Below are 20,264 nucleotides of genomic sequence, written 5' to 3' on the forward strand. Positions count from 1 at the left end.
AATCCAGACAATCTAACAATTATAGAACCTATAAATAAGTGAACAATTCAGCGGAAAATAAGATGTTTTATCCGGATGGAAAACAGAAACAACCTAATGCTATACACATAAAATTCTCAGCAATCATAATTAAATTTGTAAAAAATAAAAAAATTTTGTTGTCCGAAATCATTTGATAAAAAGCCATATTCCCTCAATTTCATGAATTGATACTCTGACACAAGAGCGGTGCTCGTGCAACCTATCTTGCTGACGTAGGCGTGAACGCTGGTAGGAAAAAGCCAATCGCCATTTCCCACCGTCTCTCTGAACCAATCAGAGAACTATTTTCACATATAGCAAGTTAGACGATCCCTTGGCACATGTGAGACCGTGATTAAGAGGAAGCTGTGTTAAGCTGTTTTTCTTAAAGACGAGTTTACATCATTCCTGCGACTAAACATTTTACAACATGAAAAAGAAGCAGACAGTAACAGAAGAGCCAGTAGAGGTAAGAGTTGTCTGATTCAGAGATGTTCAGTTTAGTAGTATGGGAGCTAATTGTCAGTGTTGTGCCGTTGCTGAGAGCTTTCTTTTTCCTGCGATAACTTGTATCATATAATTTGATCCACGTTTTTGTCCAATGCAAACCTTTACTTTTTTACTGGAATCGTTTTTAAATGCTAGATATAAATGATAGTACCTAGTTTTAATTAGAATATTTTGGAAAGTGAAGTTGTTTCAGTATGTAAAATAAGATCAGATTGAATACACACAGACTGAGCCTTTGGTTCCGTTAACATGTATAATTAGGGCTTACAGTACAGAAAAATATAATACAGAATTTAGTGTCTCAGCAAGTTGGAATACTATCCATTGCTCTCAAGGCTCCAACTATCCTTGTTAATTGGACACCTTTTAGAACACAGTTTTTCTTTCCACTCAACTTCCCATTATTATACTTGGAATCTCTATGAATAAATAGCTTCTTTAGCTATTGCTTTTTATGGGTTACCTCCTTAATAAAGATATGAATGGCCGTTTACTGGACAACTTTCAAGTCAGTGGTCTTCCCTATAAATGTGTTGGCCATAATATAAATTTCTGTATTAAAAGTTTTCTTTCAATTGCATATATATATTTATGTGTGGGGGACATCAAAGTTTTACTGAAGTAAAACTTTTTCATGGTACTCTAATTTATTGAGATGCGTCTGTGTCTTTATATGTTGCAGTACGTTAAAGTTGATCCCTTGTCGTTTGTTCTCCAGACGCATCCATCTGATTTCTCCCGTGGTGATGAAGAGGAGCAGCTTGGTGCTCCGAAAAAACCCAAAAGGATGAAATCCAGTGAAGAGGAGGAGCTGGTCTACCATCCGGTGAAACTATCCCGGAATGATTTATATAGACCACCAACAGCCGAGGAGCTAAATCACCTGAAAGAAGCCGAAAGTCTGTTCCACTGCAGCCTTCTTAAGATGCAGGTGAGAGGCTTCTGTCCTGTTTCTCTCACTCTGAATCTGAATCAGATTGTTTTTGTATTTCTGTTTTGATAGCCAGGCCCTTCACAGACTTCATTAAAATGTCTTGACCTGACTGGCGACCAGTCAGTTCTGTCAACTAACCAGTCGACTAATCGCGATGGGTAGCTTTTGAATCTAACCCCCACTCCACTTTCTAATTCATGTGCTGTATATTTTTTTTCATTTTGCTCCAGGAGGTTACAAATGATGTTTGCTTCAGGATGCTGATTCTGCTTGATGCCAGTCTAAATTGGGATTTAGATCACCAAGGAATGACGTTTTAATAATTAATGTTACTGAAGTTATTACAATGCAATAACTTTTTAAACGATATGTTGTTTTATATTGTTTAATTGTATGAAAACATGCGGGCTGATGTAATTATATGTGGAAAAGCAGCATTTGATGCAATTACAGTTTAATGCAGACTTTTAAACCTCTATTTAAGAAAAAAATAAGTTTTAGATAGTCATTTATGTAATTTTTAAGGTCTACATATTAAACAACATCAACTTGTGATATTCCTGTTGTTTTACTTCTATTTTTGATATAATTATAAATTTTTCTATTTATTTAAATAAATTCATTGCAGTTTTGAACAATTTGAACAAATTCAGATTTATCATTACAAAGGTGTGCATTCCATTTGAATGACTTTATGTCGGAGCCTATTTTGTGTGGCACTTTTCTTCTGTTTGAATGCATGAAAGATTTTTTTTTTTTTCTGTAAATAAACAAACACTATCTTACACCTTTCATTAACAACAGATGGAGGAGCTGCTGAAGGAGGTTTCCCTGAGCGAACGGAGGAAACAGCAAATCGACTCTTTCGTTAAGACCGTCACCAAGCTGCTCGAGACTGTGCCAGTGTCACCAAAGGTTGAGGTGTGTATTGTTCTGAGAGGTGAACAGACTTCACAGTTTGACACAGAGTATTATCTCCGTTGCGCCACTTGGGCATGTGCAATCAGATTTGTCACACCATCTCTTACTCTGTGCTCAGGTAAGCGATTTGTCGTGGCTGTCTGGTACAGTTGAGGTTCCTTTTCTCCTGGTGCCCAAAGCCACAAAGGGAAAGTTTCACATGGCCCCTCCAGCATCTGTTGATCTGATCGGGAGCTACCCCCTGGGCACCTGTGTTAAGCCACACATCAAGGTGGACCTCGCGGCTACAATCCCAGCTGTAAGCCATCCCTTAAAGCCTCAATGTTGGTTTGGTCCTGACTTGATTATAGTTGTAAGATAAAAATCTTGATTTATTTACAACAGTTCATTTTATTCTTTCCTGTTAGGATGTTTTGCACCCAAAAGATTTCTTAAACCAGAGGTATCCAAGGAAGAGGGCCCTCTATCTTGCAGGACTTGCCCAACACCTGAAATCCTCCTCTGACGTCGGGGAGTTGCGTTATTCCTGTCTCCATGGGAACAGACTGAAACCGGTCCTGCTGCTCAGTCCCCCTGGTAAGTAATTTTAAGTAAACTGCCTACCTCACAAAATTCTTCAAGTTTTTAATGATGTTGCTTATATTGTGTCGAATATTTTATCTGAGATCAGATGCGTTTTGGTGACCTTTTGCTTTGGTTTGTTTGTTTGTTGTTTTTTTCAGGCAAAGACTCTTCAAGCTTCACTGTCTGCGTTCATGTCTGCCCGCCTCCTGGGTTCTTCAAGCCCAGCCGTTTCCACCCCCAGAGGAATAACATCAGGACAGAGTGGTATACTGGACTGCAGGCTTCCCACGATGGTAGAGATGCCATTTAATTAAATTAAGTTATTTCCCATCTATTAAATCTAATAACCAATTTTTTTCCCCCCCGATTATCAGTAATTTGACACATCCATTTTCGTATCTTTTTGCAATAATACAATTTCAGAGCATTTTAATCTAAAATAACCGTGCAAGTTTGAATTTATTGCAGAATGTTTTCTATCAGGGTCAGAATGACAGTTTTCTGGTCAAATCCATTAGTGCCACTGGCAGCAGGTACCACTCACCATGCTTTCACTACTGTTGTGGCCAAAAATCTCCATATTGTTTTCGTCCAAAGGTGACGTTTTGGGTCAGATGATTGAAATTTTGACATGGTTGGCTTCTCCAACAGGACAAAAATCCAAAGCACGTGTTAAAACCCATTTTGGAACTGATGATGCAGATTTACATGAAGCTTCTGGAATGAACTCTATCTTTTTCATGTGAATGGTCAAAAATCTGTATTTTGTCAGAAACTTGATTCTGACAGTGAGCATGTAGTTTTCCTCAACTTCATTAATATTTTTCTGATTATCAAACGTTTCTGATTTATTTGTGTTTCAGAGAACAGCGAACCTCCGACTCCACACTACAACGGCTCTATTTTGGGAGATTTATTGCCCAGGGCTCACCTCCAGTTTCTGTCCGCCATCGGCTCCCAGTGCTCGGCTTTTTCTGATGGGGTAGTGTTGCTGAAAGTCTGGCTTCATCAAAGAGAGCTGGACCAGGTTGGCGGCTTGTACTACACAGTTTACATGCTTTTCATATTGCTTATCTATTCAAGACATGGCAGCTGTATTTTTGTAAAAATGTCTTTTAGGGTACTGGTTGCTTCAATGGATTCCTCGCCTCCATGCTCTTGGCCTACCTGTTGATGAATCACAGAATCAGTAACACCATGACAGCCTATCAGCTGCTTCGAAACAGCTTGAATTTCCTAGGTAATGTTAGTAGCAGCCTAGATCTGTGATTCTGGTTCCCGAGTCTTAAATTCCACTGTGTGATTGTTGAGAATACTCAATTCTTCTTCACTTTTTAGCCTCCACGGACCTGACTGTGAGCGGGATAAGCCTAGCCAAGGATCCTGACTCCACAGCTGTGAGAGAACGAACTCGAATGTGAAACGGTTCACTTGTCCAGACTTTTACTTTTCAAAATCTAATATTTTTCTTTTCTTCTTTGTCTTTTTTTTTTTTTTTTTTTCCCTGCAGCCATCTCTTGCTGAGTTCCACAACGCTTTCCAGGTTGTGTTTGTTGACCCGTCAGGACATCTTAACATGTGTGCAGACATGACCGCGGCCACTTATAAACAGGCAAGTACTTCTAATACCAAAAGCTGGTTAAGTTGCAATGTTTGTACCCAGTGACGTTAAGTGACCTGGATTGATGTTTTTGGTGTCCAGCTGCAGCACGAGGCGTCTGTTTCAATGCAGTTCTGGGACGACCCAACGGTGGACGGCTTCCACTGCCTCCTCATGACTCCCAAACCAATGATCAGGACGAGCGACTGTGTCTTCCAGTATGTTTGAGCTTTTCCAACGCAATCTATCTACAGTGCCCAGCAAAAGTGGCCTTTTTTCCCCCTTCTTTTGTTACATTACAACCACAACTGACATTAATTCAGCTGGGTTAAAATGAATTAATTTATTGAAAATATGAACGAATTCAGAGTTCACTACCTAAACATTGTGTGTGAAGGCTCTGAATACAAATGTGTGACACACTTTTAAGATTTTTAACCACTTATTCTTTTTCCACTACACAAGATTTGTGCTGTCTTGCATTTTGGATAAAAAGTACATCAGAGGCTTGATTACACACCTTAATTATTCACTTCAAGATTAAAAAAAAAAGAAGAAAAAATTTAACTCAACTTAAGAAAAGAACTGTTCTATTAAACCCCCACTCAGGTTATGTGACTTGGTGAAGCTCCAGGCTAGCTGTAAGAAACAGAACCTGCTCAGTGAGTTAATGGACCACAGTGGGAATTATGTCCAGACTGTGCTGCCGTTTCTTCTGGCGCTGCTCCAACAAGGACTCAACCAAAGGATTCGCCTCCTCACCCACTCCCTGTCTCCTGACCCAGAGGTTGGACAATTCTCTAATCCTAGTCGAGTAATACATAGGCTATCATATGAGCTTATGTTTTGTTTTTGTTTTTTCCTCGCTTTTCTTAAAGTGGTCCGTGGAGACAGAAACGCCAAAGTACAAGACTCAGCCTCCCCTTTCCTTTGGTTTGCTCTTGAATCCAGAGCTAGCAGCTTCTGTCCTGGAAAAAGGGCCACCTGCAGACAGCCCCAAGGTAAACATGGAAGTAATCATTTATTCCTTACTGAGGCTAAGGAGTTATGGTCATTTTGTCACCACTAAGGAGAGTTTAGATGTTGTAACACTAATATAAAAAAACAACAACATGTTTTTCTGTGTTTGAGTTATATTAATAAAATCTTGAATTTTAAACGATTAAGATTTCAGCTTACATAAAAACCTTATAATAAATATTATTTTTCATTATTTTACGTCACGTGTCAAACTCAAGGTCCGTGGGCCAAATCCGGCCCGCCGTAGCTTTTCCTGTGGCCCTTTAGATTCTAGACCAAACATTAAGTGTGATTAAATATTACGTTATCAATCAAATCAATGCAGTTTTTATCTGTTGACTGCCAAATTGCATCAATCAGTCCCTCCAGTTTCTTGAGAATTATTGTGGACATTCACGCAAAATCAACAAATTACTCTAAAAACTGAGAGTTTATTTCAAATCTTTCTCAAAAATTGCCAAAATCTTTTTTGTTTGTACTCGACAACTGCCTCAGCTTTAATTGATGTCAGATTTTAGTCCATGATCTGTGCAGCGAGTAATAAAAGGTCACATTTACCATCATAAACTAGTGCAAATAGTTCCAAATTAGAACCTTTGATTTTTACTACAACAAGTATCAGAAAATCCTGGTGGAACTGAAAAGATGTTCATCCATTGATATTTTAACAGTTTGTGAACAGTTAAAATGTATTAATGTTTTATCAATACATTCTGACCCGATCGGCCCTCTAAGAGCATTCATGGTCTGGATTTGGGCCAAAATGAAACAGAGTTTGACACCGCTGTTTTACATCAACGCTAAGACTTTTTTAAAAGAGATATTTGTGTAAATTCTCTAGGTGTGTTTAGTTATTTCCCTTTCTTTTTAAACGAAATCTGCTGTTTTAACTTTAAAAAGCCATCTCTCCCCCAGGCGGCCGAGTTCCGTCAGCTGTGGGGTTCTCGCTCCGAGCTGCGTCGCTTCCAGGATGGCGCCATCACAGAGGCGGTGCTGTGGGACGGAAAGAGCGCGTACCAAAAGAGGCTGGTCCCCAAACAGATCATCACACACTTGCTGCAGCTGTATGTATGCCACTTTAACAGGGCTGATGGTAATCACTAGTAGAAATGCGGTTCTTTAGTTTGGTTTGCACATTTCTTCCTGTTAATAAGGCCGAAGTAATTCATACTTCTGGCATATTTATATTTATTTTTCTACGTTTCTTATGACTGGAAGGAATATTTAAGGTTTTGGAGTTGCCCAGCCAGAGTCCTGAATCTGTGGAGGGAATTAAAAGATTAGGGTGATGGCAAGGAGGTCTTCGAACCTCAAAGATTAGGAGCTGATGATCAGTGTTAACAAAAGTCCCAGTGAAAATGTGCATAAAGCTGGTCAGCAATTATAGGAAGGATCTGGTCATTATTTTGCCAATAGTTTTTTTCAGTAATTGAGCATGGTATCCATTTTTAATAAAAATTTTCACTTAGTTTTCCAGTCTTTTGAAACATACATGTGTCTATTGTCCTTTCAGAAAACAACTTCTTGGCTGAAAGAATTTAACTCTAAATCTGCCAGGTGTAGGAATAACTATAACTATGTTACAGTTCTAGAAATAGGTCATGTATTTTTTCTTGTGATTTTTATCCCAATTTATAGTCTGCAGTTTTATCCACTTTGTAACCAGATTCAGTTTTCTTTCGGTTGAAAGGTTCTACACCACAGTGAGTTTTCTTTCAAAAAGTAAAATCCCCAGAATTGTAGTAGTTTCACAGCTAGGCAAGCAGGGTCCCCCATTTTTATTGATTATTATAAAGTTAACCTGAAAATGTGCATAGGCATGACATACAGAACTGCATTAATGGATGACAATAATCCACATGTCCAGTGGAGGACGACATGAAGATTGTTGCTGTTTTCTTAGCCAAATGGCATCTGTTTTAAATAAAATTGCATCACTTTAGGCCCTCATTTCTATCAGACTGCTACCTGTAAAAGCACAGGACTGTTTCAATGCTTTTGCATAAATGACAGCTTGATGCAAACTCAAGAAGTTTTCTTTATAAAGGTTTTTTGCAGTAGATGGATGCAGATAAAATGGCAACAAACTTAAGGATTGTTTCTTTTAAAGATGGTAAATGGTTAATCTTGGCTAATATTAGATTATATAATTCTTTTATTTGTTAGCCATCAGCTTTCCACAACTCTTGAGAGTTAACTTGTCTACAACTTCACTGTGATATGTCGTAAATCTTCTAGCTTCACAAAACCTCACAAAAAAATAAAATTGGCCTTTTGATCAGATCATTCATGTTCAGTCACAGATTCCAATTCCTGTAATTTTAGTGAAAATAAACTGTTTAAGTTAAAGGTAAAACAAAATTAGGTTTGCAGAAATACTAGACAGTTGACTTCATACATTGTTATTCTTGTCATCGTCTAACCAGCTGATTCTTTTTCCGGCTGATAAACAAAATTCCACCCAGTTAATTTTTAGCTTCATCCAATGACTTCAGACAGGGAGAAACTAGAGAAATGTTCCTGTGGAAATACTTGAAATGCAACATTAGAGTCAAACCAATTAATTTTATATACTGTTGTTTTCACCTTGAAGTGACTTCTGTGAAAAAGTTGAGATTTTAATTTGCCTCTCTTTAGAAAAAAACGGTGCTGCTTTATTAACTATACTCATGTTGTCTTGCTTAAACAGATTCGGCTGCAGACTTTCATCTTTGTTCAACAGTTCTTGCACTTTATTTTTAAACACAATCACATTGAATTTTCAGCAGCTGAAACTTTTCTTCTGAACATTAATTTATTTAGTAGGGAAGGAAAAAGAAATTGAGTTTTTGACCATCCATCCATTTTCTTACACCCTTTGCCCGTTGCTGCAAGGCAACAGTGCAGCCCATTTTTGACTAATGGAAGAAAAATATTTTAAACCCAGACTATGAGCTCATCTGCAGCATTTTCATAAAAATTGCAACTTAAAAAATGAATTGTCATAGTTTGCATGCAGCAACTAACTTGATACTTTTATTACATCTCTCCTTTTTGCTTCTAAATTTTGCAACAGGCATTCAGTGCATGCCTTGTTATATGGATGCATTTCTGTTCAGAAAGACCATCATGTTTACATGCTCTGGGTTAAGCCTTGTTCGCATCGCTGCAAAGCTCTGCCCCGCATCTGATAACAAAGACGGCAGCGACACGCCCGGTATGCACAGATACTCCCTCGCCAGACTTGCCAGTTTTGGGAACCTTGGTCCATTCAGCCGCCACCATTCGAGAGGGTTTATGTCGAGCGAGGGAGCGATGTCTCTTAGGTAGTAATCTACCTGAGCTTCAGAGTCCGTGGCATAAGACGAGCTGTAGTTGTCTCCTAGAAGCAACATCATGGTGTTTTTGGTGTCGCTTGGTGGTTTTCTGGCTGTGGCAACCTGGCTGAGGTCAGGTGTCACCGCAGTCTCCAGTTGTTCGTCTTTGGGGCCAGCTGCGCTGGCATCCAGCTTTGAGACAAGCTCATGCAGCTTCACCTTGGCAGCCAGCCTCCCTGCTGGCATCAGGAAATTGAGGTGCTTGTGGCGAGGATCCAGCATGGAGGCAATCAGAGCTGGGTTGGAAGCCAAATCGCTGGAGTCCACCTGCAAATGGTAAAATCACTTTAATAATTATGCAAAGAATTTTTGTACTTTTAAGATAAAAATGGAGATTTAAAGTCAGAATACCTCCATGTGATCTCTTAGAGATTTCTGCACTGCAAGTTTGAAACTCGAGACCTGATCAACGTCGCTTTCTTTTGGAACGAGATGAGTCTGGATGAGGCTAAACGTTATCGGATAGATGTTTGAAATGGACACCTCTGTCTCGGCAGATATGACCGTCGTTGCCCATTTCAGAGTCGCCAGGACGGGTGTGAAGTTCTCTATTACTTGCCAGCAGTCGTCTCCTATCTCCAGTGTCTGGGCCTCGTGCTTGCTGGTGACTGTGCGGTCCGAGAGGACGGCTTTAATCGCCCATCGTTGCTCCAGCAAGCACTGGAACATGTCGCAGACCGTGTCCCACCTGGCTCTGTCGGACCTAATGAGCTTGTGCTGTGGTAGGCACATCTGCGCTTGCTTCTCCTTCAGGGCTTCAGCCGCCGGCGAGCTGCGGCTGAAGTGTCGGACCAGTCTCCCTGCGGCGGAGATGATCTGGAGAACGTCCTCGCTCAGCCCATCGAAGACGGCGAGCTGCAGCGTTGTGGCGAAGCAAGAGACATAATTCCAGGTCACCTGGGCAACGCCCTGGGTTAACTGGATGTTTTCTTTGTTGTTATGCACACATGCAGGAACTTTTCCTGCAATCATCCAGGCCTGTGTTGTGCTGAACAGCTTCTCTGCGACACACTCTGCAGTGAGCTGGCCTCCTGAGGGCAGCTTGTGTGTGTGGAGCACAGCTGACTTTCCCTGCCAGTCCTCTGTTATGAATGAACAGGACACTGTGATGTACTTCTGAGATGGCATGGCTGTCCAAAAATCAGCAGTGAGAGCCACTTTCTCCACTGTAGCCAGCCGCATCCTGAGGTCTGCTGCCTTCTCATGATAATGGCATTCAATGCTGCGCGTGATCTCATCAGCAGAGGGCACATTATAGCTATGCACAATATCCGCCAGCAGCTCCCTGAAGCCGTCCCCGTCCACCACGCTGATGGGAAACATGTCCTTCTCTATCATGTTAGTGACGAGTTTAGTTACCTGTGCCTGCGTAGGCATGGCCACGCTGTTGCTCTGTGGGGTCTCTGTGTGCTTGTTTTTAATGTGGTACATCATGCTGGTGGTGCTGCTCATGTATTTCAGCTTAGTGTCGCATAGTTTGCAGTGGACCTCCTCGTCCACTCTGACGAAAACGTCCCACACGGAGCTCCGCTTGTTTCTCCTCCTCTCCGAGGGCTCCCGCTCCGGGTTAAATGCGCTCTCCTCCTCGGTGTCCGGAGCCTTCCAGCTCGGCGGCGTCTCGCTCCAAGAGCCCCTGGCTGCTGCGGACCGCAACGGAATGGACACATGGTGCTTCGCGGCCATGTGGGATATCATGGTGCTGGTGGCTCCGCCGCAATACTTGAGTTCGGCGTCACATTTCTTGCAGCGGACGAAGTTCGCGCCCACTTGTTCAAAATAGCTCCACGCGGAGCTCCGTCTCCTCACCGTGCGCTTCATCCTTTTAAATCAGAATTTAAAAGCCAAACTCGCCGTGGTAATCGCCCCTTCTTGCTGCTTTAGACGGCTCCGGTAAACAAAGGGGTAAAACGTCCAAAGCCTTTTTAGCAAAACTTCTGTTCACGAGTTGTATTTTAAAAAATGAACAACAAAGCCTTTTTGTTTTTCTATCAGACACGCAGGTATCCCAGAGTCCTGTGTGCGTTTTGTCGGGACCATGATAGATGACGTCATCACAACAGGAAATGAGGTAAATGTTTGAGATTGAACCTTTTTTTCATTACAAAAGCTGGAAAGCCCTAGCTTAACCCGAGGGTTTTTTTTTTTTGTTTTTTGTTTTTTTTTTAAATTGAGTTAAATTTATTTATAGCGCACATTTTACACTGCTAATCAAATCTGTTTGTCAAAATGGCATTAAATGTTACAGATGATTGACATTAAACAACGATTACATAGATATCATTAATACCAATAATGTCCTATTATTTTTGGAGAAGTATGAAGAATTGTCACTTTTTGCTTTAAATGATTGATAGTATAATGTTTTAATAATTTTGTTTTAAGGTCAAATTTTTGTTTTTGTTGTTGTCTTAGTGTAAGAACTTCCTACTGACCAACACCTAGCTATGACATATAGTGTGTGCTGCCAATGCATCTTAGTTCAATTGGATTTTTCTTCTGTATATTATTCTCAATGAAATATTTATGTGAATAGGCCAAAAAAATAAAACCTTCTTGTTGGCTACTTGCATTTAAATTCGCCCATCTGGAAATCCAGTATATATATCTTAGTTCAAGAAAGTGCTAAAGATTCTTTAAAAGAAAAAAATATGTAACTCAATATTGTATTGTATCTGGTTTTTACAATAATTTCAAGTGTTTGCTTTATTAGATTTATTCAGATCAGACTTTCTAAAGTCTGCTCACTGATATGCTTTTTAGGTGCCTAGTACTGGGGAAGAGGAGAGTTTAGTCGTTGTGCAGTCGTACGATGATCTGAGCAGAAAATTGTGGAAACTGGAAGGTCTGCCACTTTCTGTTACTGCAGTCCAGGGAGCCCACCCTGCCCTTAGATACACACAGGTAATACTTGTCATCTATAATGGCAAACATCTCTACTTTTTTAATGTTTAGATGAACTTTACTTCCCCTGTAGTTCTAACTCTTGAGCTTTGCGTTCCAGGTTTTTCCTCCAGAGCCAGTGAGGCTGGACTATTCCTTCTTTGAGCGAGAAAAGACTTGTAGGTTCTTGGTGCCAAAGGAAAGCAAACCTTGTCCACATTATCTCACGCCCATAAGAGGTTGGTGCAGAGAAATCCAGCAGTTGTTGAAGACGTTTTCTGTTGTCAGTTACTTACAATGGTGTCTGATGGTTGTGTAAATGTAACCTGGGTCTTAATTATTAGTTATGACTCTTCTTTTTTTTTTTTTTTTTTTCAAGCATAGGCATAACTTGATTTTTTTCTAATTAAACATAAGTTTTACCTTAGATAAAATTCTTCCCAAAATGCTTTTCTTAAAGTATGCATGTCCCTCAATGTTTTCTCTTTAATCTATTTTATTAGGATTTTATGTGGTAGGTTAACACAAAATATAATTTGTGTGTGAAGTTTTGGCTTGAAAAGAATTTTAGTGGTTTTCACACTTACTAGTTTTATTCCTGTTTTTTTTTTCTTTAATAAAAGTCTGACATAGTAGCTTATCTTTGTACTCAGGTCCTCATCTGTTATACCCAAGTGAAAGGTAGTGTAACCCTCTACTTTCAAAAGTCATCTAATGGGTAGGTGGTCTACCTGTGTGCAATTTCTAATCTCAGGATATATGAGCACATAAATGAGAGAACCAAAGAGGGTCATGATGATGTTGGAGTAGTGTACCCTGTATAGCGACCCCAAGTGTCTAGAAGTTGTAATTGCTATCAAGGGTAGTTTTACGATGTAATAACTCAAGAGAACAGCGTATAAATACACTACACTGTTTTGATTTTTAATTGTAAAAACGTATTTGTAACCACGCATTGTTTTCCTATGTGCTATTTTGTCTTGAACTTGTAAAACACACCGAAGTCTGGGGGTGTAATGGGAAGAATGTAAAAAAAAAACAAAAAAAACATAAAGGATGTGTATACTTGAATATTCCTTGCATTTTTACAATCCCATATGCTCCTGTTTTTTGTGCTTGCAGTTATTTGTCACATGGAGGGGAGTGGCAAATGGCCTCATGACCGAACTGCAATCCGCCACATCCGAGCTGCTTTCCACATCAGCCTGGCAGAGATGCTGAAGAAGCACCACAACTATACCTGCTCGCCCTGTCCCACTCACTTAGATGTGTGGAAGGTATATACTGCTGTCATTTTAAATATATATATTGACGTTTTGCTATTTGGAATTATGTAGATTTTGCTTGCAAAGTTATTATATCTGATCAAAATTGCTGGCTGGATATTATAATCTGTCTGGCATGCATCATTTTGTTTTTAAGCATTTTTTAAATATTTCTGCCTTTAGGATGGTTTGGTGTTCCGGATCCAGGTGGCGTACCACCGTGAGCCTCAGGTGCTGAGGGAGAGTGTGAATGCTGAAGGCCTGCTGGTTGTCAGGGACAATGAGGAGGCTCAGGTTCTGGAGATGGCCACTATTCACAAGCCTCTCCTTACAAGCACATTGCATGGGTACGTTTGTTGAGTTTGCATTAGAAACTCGAGTTTAGAGATCTTTCATGTGAGTTTTTATTATTATTTTTTAAATGTTTTTTGAATTTGTTATGTGGTAGTTGTAGGTCATTTCTCTTTCCAGTTTCTTCACTTTTGTCCTCCATGCTCGCATGTATCTGCTTTTCATTTCTTTTGTTGTTGTTTGAAGTCTCCAGCAGCAGCAGCCATGTTTTGGAGCCGTGTGTCGCCTGGCTAAGCGCTGGCTCGCGGCTCAGCTCTTCAGCGAAGACATCACAGAGGACACGGCGGATCTGCTGGTGGCTTCGCTTTTCCTGCAGCCTGCCCCCTTTACTCCTCCAGGGTAAATGCTAGTACTACTTTTTAATCATCGGTCTAACTCTCGGAGGGCACGTTTCCCAGCAGTTGGCCTGCTTTGGTTAGTAGGTCATGTGAATGAGTTTCTCCCTCTTCCTCAGCTCTCCGCAGGCGGGTTTCCTCCGATTCCTTCGTTTGCTCTCCTCCTTTGATTGGAGGAACAACCCGCTGGTAGTCAACCTCAACAAGCAGCTCACAGGCAGGTTCTCCCTAACACAACCCCCTCCCCGTTTCTCAACCGCAAAACAAACCCCTGCCGACCTCGTTCTGTTTACACTCCCGGCACGGTTTCACATCCTTCCTACATGAGCCGATGTTTCTATGTCAAGTTGAATTGTTGTTCACCTCTCTGTCACGTGCAGCCACAGAGTACACAGAGATCAAGAACGACTTCATGGCCTCCAGAGAGTCTCTGCCCGTCATGTTTATAGCAACGCCTCAAGACAAAAAGATGTCTTTGTGGACCAGACGGGCACCCAGCGTGCAGGTCAGCTGAAACATAACTGCAGCAGCTCCTTTAATAGCTTTTATGAAAGGAAGTGAGTCAGGCCAGGCTGGATACTTACAATGCATTTATATATTTTAGTTATTTTCACATTTTTTACAGTGTGCAACTTCTTCATTAGACTGTTTTAAATATGCTGAGAATTATAAACAGCGGTGGAGAAAGGAGTTGCATGTCCTGGGAAATGAGCAGTCGCATAGTTTTCCAATCCTGGATCCTTTTCTTAAAGCACATTGTTCTCCTGGATCACACTGAAAATAAAGCAGCACAAGTTAGAATAGGATATGATATACGTTGTTGATCCTCAAGGGGAAACTTGAATCATTAGAAAATGCTTTTTAATCAGACTGATTTGTTGCATTTCTTACCACTGGCAGATAGCTGTGTTTTTTTCTTAGAGCTGGGAATTGATTGTGTTGAAGTCTTTCCAAAACTTGATGCAAGTCATTGATCTGCAAAACCAGAATTGCATTTTTTTAATCATTAAAATGGGAGTAAGATTGCTGCCCTCTTCCTAATATGCATGAACCTACGCCAACATAATAAGCGTCAAATAAAGGTGATAGCAAAACTTGTAGCTCACCAGCTGCCTTTTGTTGCCGTCCTCTGTCGAGGTGAAGTAAGTTAAATATTTCGTTTTGTACTCCTGTGCTTTAGTCTGAGCGAAGAGTCCAGTGGCACAAAGTTGCAAATAAAAGAAAAGCGCCCAGCAGCCTCCCATAGTTACCCAGATAGGTTTCCTGTGCTCTCCAACCTTGACCCTCCAACAAACGCAGTCTCAATAAGCGAGCTTCTCTTTTATACCGCTGGCAAAAAGCAGGATCTTAGAACTGTGACGTGTTTACAGTGACGTCATTGTGAGGAAATGGTATGGCGTCCTCATCTAGTCTCACAAAGAGGATATCCCTTTTAGTATGGTACAACAATAATCATTTTAGACGGACTGCCCAGCTGTCTCCCTGGTACTGCAGTTTTATTTACATGTTTATTATCTATTTTAAATATTTATTTCTATTAATTATCTTATGTTTGGCAACTATTGACAATCAATCATTAATTTTCTCTGAAAATACGCATATTGCATAAAACATATCGAACAGACATTTTTCATACTGAAATGTTGCGACACGTGTACTTATGGTGAAAACTGTTGATTTGACAGTAATTCAGTAAATGGTCATGAATACCTTCCACAGGCAGGATAAGACACACAAAAGGTCACTGCTAAAGAAGATTCTAGGTTGGTATTCAAACGCAGGACCGTCTTGCTGTAAGACAACCCACATTGCCACCCTGCCTAGTGCTTCATCCAAGCATATTTACTGGAATGTTGAGTGGAAAGAAAAAGCGTGGTTGAATCCTTGAGAGGATTGCTAAAGAAACACCACTGGAGTCTGTACTTTTAGTGCTACTTTAAGAATCCCTTCACACAGACAAATCCAGGACTTTCTGTAGGAAGCCGTCTTATCTGCTGGCTTTCCACTGATTGATCCAACTCCAAAGTCGTGGCACTTCATGCGTACTTCTGCTGACGAGATTTATATAGACGCTGACTTCATTTTCTAGCAAGACGTGGCGCGTGTCCACAATGACAAAAGTGTCGGTACTTAGCTTACAGTGACGTCATTGGCAACTAAGCAGGACCCTGAAAAAAGAAGACGATTCTTCAAACCAAACGATACAAGCAAGCTGAATGTTTCCATTCCACCTCAGCAGATCTGGACAGGCTGATCACCTGCATGCCACGCTGCTTTAGATCTGGAATACAATCCCCAACCAGTTACTTAAGTGGACACTGTGCACACAACATTGACACAGGGAAATGTCTGTTACAGCTGTATTGGCCTTATAGTTTAGTTTTACTTTTTAAATTGATTTTCTGGAAGTTGCTTTTAATGATGTTCCAATGTATTGACGTACACATGCACAGTATTTACAATTCTCTGATACAAAAGATATGAAATGGAGTTTAGTTTTAGACAAACACTCAAGGAAGTTGAGCACATCACAATTTTTCGTCCTGGTAGAAGTATTTCAATTTAAATTTTGATATTGAACTCCATTTTTGTGATGGAAACACTGTGTATAGAAACATTTCTATACGTTAAAGTCACAAATGTGGATATGATATGCTGCAATAGGCATGCTTGAAGTGCCGGTCCAATCCTGTAACTATGTTTACATCTTTGTTAGAAATGGAGAGCCTATGCTACAGAGTTTCTCAAAAGTGAAGCAGCTTTTAAACAAAAAAGTGAGATTCTAAGTTTATTTATTAAAAGCCACGCTGTTGCAGATTTCTAAAAAAAACAACAACAAAAAAAAACAGACTGAGCAGCCTATTTACTACCAAACTGATTCACACATACTCATGTGACTTCATTCAAAACTAGCAAAACTCTGATACCCAGATGTTTCTGCAGTTTTTTCCGAGACACCACTAGGGGGAGCCCATGAACGAATTATTCATTAATCCAGAAATGTTTGATTGTCAAGCTCACAACATTTAAATGTCTCATTAGTTTTAAACATAGCATAGATATCAGAACCTAAAATATTCACTTAGACAGAATTTCTGTCTTCAAAGCTGATTGATTTTTTAAAAATATTGCCTTGTAGTGTTTTAAAAAATATTATTTTTGAGGGAAAATTATTCTGCATAAATTATTGTATAATAATATTTTCTTTTCACATTACATTTGTTTGATTAAAGGGGCATTTTGATGCATTTATTAAGTGTTACTCCGTCTGGAACAGCAGTAAAGTAGAAAGTGATTTATTTATTTTTTTTGATTGTGTTGCTTTTTAGTGTCCAGTTATCTGCGTCATTCTGTGTGAATGAGGTTTGCATAGTTGTCAATTTGACTGCTAATAATATATTATGGAAACTGATAAAAGATGTATTTCAGTAGAAGTTCTTTTACGTCCAGAGCGTCTTTGTTTCATGTGACTTCAGATGCTTCAGCGCGTGATGGCAGTGGCTGCTGAAAGCCTAAAAGTGCTGGAACATCAGCTAATGGATGGCAGCCAGATCCAAGATGTCAGGGTGGGTGCTTGGATTCAATCACAAACACACTCCTCCTGGACGGATATTAAAATGGATGAGTTCTGACTAGAGACACACTTCCTCTTAACGCTATTATAATTTTTTTTCATTTTATTTTTTGTTCTCCCTTGTGCTTTAGGTTATTATGCGTCCTCCACTTGATGCCTATGATGTCTTGATTTACCTGAACCCGAAGCAGGTTCCTCTGCTCAGACACGCTGTGGACGCTCCAGCTGTCACCTTCAGCAGGGGGGTGATGACTGACGGTGCAGATCAGGCTGGAGGAGTGTTCCCTGTCGTCGACTATAACCCCGTGTCTCTCTACCTGACAGAGCTCAGAGTGAGTCCTAAGCTGCCCTGCAGACATATTTATTCCCCTTTTTGACTTTGATGATATTATGGGATTGATCAAAACAAAATAGTGGCAGTAAAAGGTACTTTTGTAGAAACACGACGGCTTTCTTCCTCTTTCTCCTCAATAGAAGCTGTATTTGTGGAGTTTTTGATTAAAAGGTTGTCCCTTCAGTAGACGTTTCCACCTGAACAGTGGATGTCTGCAGCTCCTACAGAGTCGTCATGAGCCTCTTGCCTATTTCTGCTATCAATGCTGTACCTTCTGGGCTTATCGGTTTAAATTTTAGGTTCTCCTGTGGTGAACAGTTCTTGCCATTGACAATTGATTGAGCAGTCCTTAGAACAGCTGTGTTTATACTGAGATTAAATGACACGCGTCAACTGGGCTTGCTCTAATTAGGTACCTTCTGAAGGCATTTAGTTTCACTTGAGCATATCTTAGGGGATCCAAGTCGAGCGATCAAAAACACACCACACTTACAATTTTTGTATATTCAAAGCAGTTAAATGTAACAGACTCCATCAAAAGCCACAGATTAAATTCTTTGTCTTCTACCTCATAAAATCCTAATGAATTATTTTTTTAGTTACATTTTGTCAAAATTTGAAAAGTTCAGTGGGTATGAATACTTTTTGCAGTTGTTTCCAGAAACCCGAGGGTGATTATTTTTTTTTCAGTAATGGTTCTTAGACTGCATGTATTACACCTTTCTTCGTATTAAACAAACAAACAAAGAAAAAAAAAACAACGTGTTTTTGAATTTAGTGTTTTAGTTTTGTGGAAAATATGACCACATTCCCTCATCTATTCCATTTTGTTTTACAGGAGGCATTTGGAGACCTGGCCCTGTTCTTCTGTGATCCATATGGTGGAACAGTGATCTCAGTCTTATGGAAACCTAAGGCTTTTGTCCCCGCACCTTTCAAAGTAAGAACCCTGCCCATCATATCTACCATTAATAATTAACATTGTTTTCAACTGTTGGAAACGCTTTTTGTGTCATTCCGAACTGCCCAATGTTTCGACATTTCCTCTCAGACGTCGCATATGGCTGCCCGCAGCGTGGAGGTGACGGGGGACGAGGTGAAGACCATTCCCAATGTTGAAGCGATCCTGGAAGACTTCCGTGTGATGGGGAAGGGCTTGGTGAAATCAGTGGAAGCAAGAACTGAGAAATGGATGTTTTAGACTGATGCGCCACTTTTTCTTTGTTTTCTTTTTGAATATCTTTTCTAATCATGGCATTTCATGAAAAGGAAGATTTAGAGCAATCCCAGCAACACATGAGTGAACTTTGTCTCCTTAGCAGCCGATGTAGTAATTCTGTTTCTCAGAAAGACAACATACCTGCTTGTTTTTGTAAGGCACGTTTTAATAAATGTATGTCAACCTTTTGGCTTTAAATGAGATTCTTGTCACCATTTCAAACATTGGCTTCTCTTTCAGATTCTAGTTGAAGGATTGACTGGGGCATCCAAGCAGCTTTGTTTGTGTGGTGTTTTCAGGGTAATTTGCAGGCCCGTTTCTCCTCCAAACTTGATGTTGTCATTGACATGCAGGCTTTTTCTTTTAGGGTGGAGTCCAATGCAGTTTCATTACCCAATGTTTACACGCAAAAACTGTATGTGCTAATTCCACCTACATTCCTAATGCTCTATACAAGTAGATCCTGAACACCTCTTCTGATCGCTCCTTTGATTCATCAGAGCCGAGTTCTTTCCCCTTCCAGATTACGACCCAACGAGGGTCAGAGCAACACTGACGAGTTTAGAAATGTATCTGTACATGTTTTGCACCAGTATGATTGTGAAGAACCTCAGAGAGCTCATTGTTTTTACCCACCAATTTCCACCTTCTGGAGCTTTTTGGACATTCTTTGCTTAAAGTGTCCAACATCTGCTCTCTGTCATCTCACTTTATTAATCACACAAGTCGGTTCTTGTGTGGATTTCTTTGAGTAGATCGCTTATTACATGCATATGGTGCTACCTTCATGTCGACAGGCCCGTTAAACGTACTTTCTGAGACGAACCTCGACAGTTTCAGGCCTTCTTATCTCGTGTTTGATTTGTAGCTTTTTATTGTTTGATTTATCAAGCAATAATAAAGGCCAATCCAGAGAAATGTGGCCAATTGCGATCTTTATCTAACTTATTTGAAGCATTATGGAATCATTCTAGATCAAAAACCTAATTTATAAAGGCTGTAATTTTATTATTAATATTATTATTATTATTAATCCAGTAAACTGTTGACATTTAGTCAACTGAGTTGTAAGACCTGTTTGTTGAAGTCACTGTGAAGGGTGTAATTTTCTAACGGAAACTGGATTGTTTTGTTTTTTTCCCCTGTGTGTTTGGTGATGCATTTACGTTGAGAATTTATTTTGATACACTTTGTTTCAAACCGAAACCGTAGTCAAAGTACCGTCAAGCAGAGACATGTTCTATGTAGACGGCGGTTTTTAGATGTCTGTTGCTGTATGGAATTCGTGGAAAGGGCCGTTCCCTCTGCTTCCTTTCTAGGAAAAATCTCACGGGAGATAACAGCCACAGCCCTGAAAGTACACCTATCATCCTGGGTTAT

At 40.1% G+C, this 20,264-nt stretch overlaps 2 protein-coding genes across 2 annotated transcripts; one reads left to right on the forward strand and one right to left on the reverse strand.

Annotated features, from left to right (window-relative positions):
* The first annotated feature begins 302 nt into the window (after nt 1-302).
* Nucleotides 303-19,082, forward strand: nol6 (nucleolar protein 6 (RNA-associated)). The gene is made up of 26 exons (XM_044111796.1): nt 303-490; nt 1,250-1,462; nt 2,270-2,386; nt 2,505-2,684; nt 2,794-2,962; nt 3,109-3,243; nt 3,814-3,977; nt 4,070-4,190; nt 4,289-4,347; nt 4,461-4,562; nt 4,653-4,768; nt 5,160-5,337; nt 5,429-5,551; nt 6,486-6,634; nt 10,919-10,994; nt 11,687-11,827; nt 11,928-12,045; nt 12,929-13,083; nt 13,255-13,418; nt 13,609-13,761; nt 13,877-13,974; nt 14,138-14,262; nt 17,234-17,323; nt 17,463-17,663; nt 18,504-18,605; nt 18,717-19,082. The coding sequence occupies exons 1-26, from the start codon at nt 452-454 to the stop codon at nt 18,864-18,866; spliced, it is 3,438 nt and encodes a 1,145-aa protein (XP_043967731.1). The 5' UTR covers nt 303-451; the 3' UTR covers nt 18,867-19,082.
* LOC122828336 (E3 SUMO-protein ligase ZBED1-like) lies at nt 8,573-10,984 on the reverse strand. Its single transcript, XM_044111797.1, has 2 exons — nt 9,278-10,984; nt 8,573-9,193 (listed from the first exon to the last, which is right to left on the reverse strand). The coding sequence occupies exons 1-2, from the start codon at nt 10,742-10,744 to the stop codon at nt 8,645-8,647; spliced, it is 2,016 nt and encodes a 671-aa protein (XP_043967732.1). The 5' UTR covers nt 10,745-10,984; the 3' UTR covers nt 8,573-8,644.
* Nucleotides 19,083-20,264: the final 1,182 nt, after the last annotated feature.

Source organism: Gambusia affinis, linkage group LG03 (genome assembly GCF_019740435.1).
Source record: "Gambusia affinis linkage group LG03, SWU_Gaff_1.0, whole genome shotgun sequence".
NCBI lineage: Eukaryota > Metazoa > Chordata > Actinopteri > Cyprinodontiformes > Poeciliidae > Gambusia > Gambusia affinis.

What these genes read in the sequence shown, in the direction of transcription:
- LOC122828336 (XM_044111797.1), bottom strand. Translation starts at nt 10,744, where the DNA reads ATGAAGCGCACGGTGAGGAGACGGAGCTCCGCGTGGAGCTATTTTGAA. An exon ending in CTCTAAGAGATCACATGGAG is followed by an intron (nt 9,194 to 9,277) that starts GTATTCTGACTT and finishes TACCATTTGCAG; the next exon opens with GTGGACTCCAGCGATTTGGC.
- nol6 (XM_044111796.1), top strand. Translation starts at nt 452, where the DNA reads ATGAAAAAGAAGCAGACAGTAACAGAAGAGCCAGTAGAG. An exon ending in TCGCGGCTACAATCCCAGCT is followed by an intron (nt 2,685 to 2,793) that starts GTAAGCCATCCC and finishes CTTTCCTGTTAG; the next exon opens with GATGTTTTGCACCCAAAAGA. An exon ending in GCCCCCTTTACTCCTCCAGG is followed by an intron (nt 13,762 to 13,876) that starts GTAAATGCTAGT and finishes CCTCTTCCTCAG; the next exon opens with CTCTCCGCAGGCGGGTTTCC.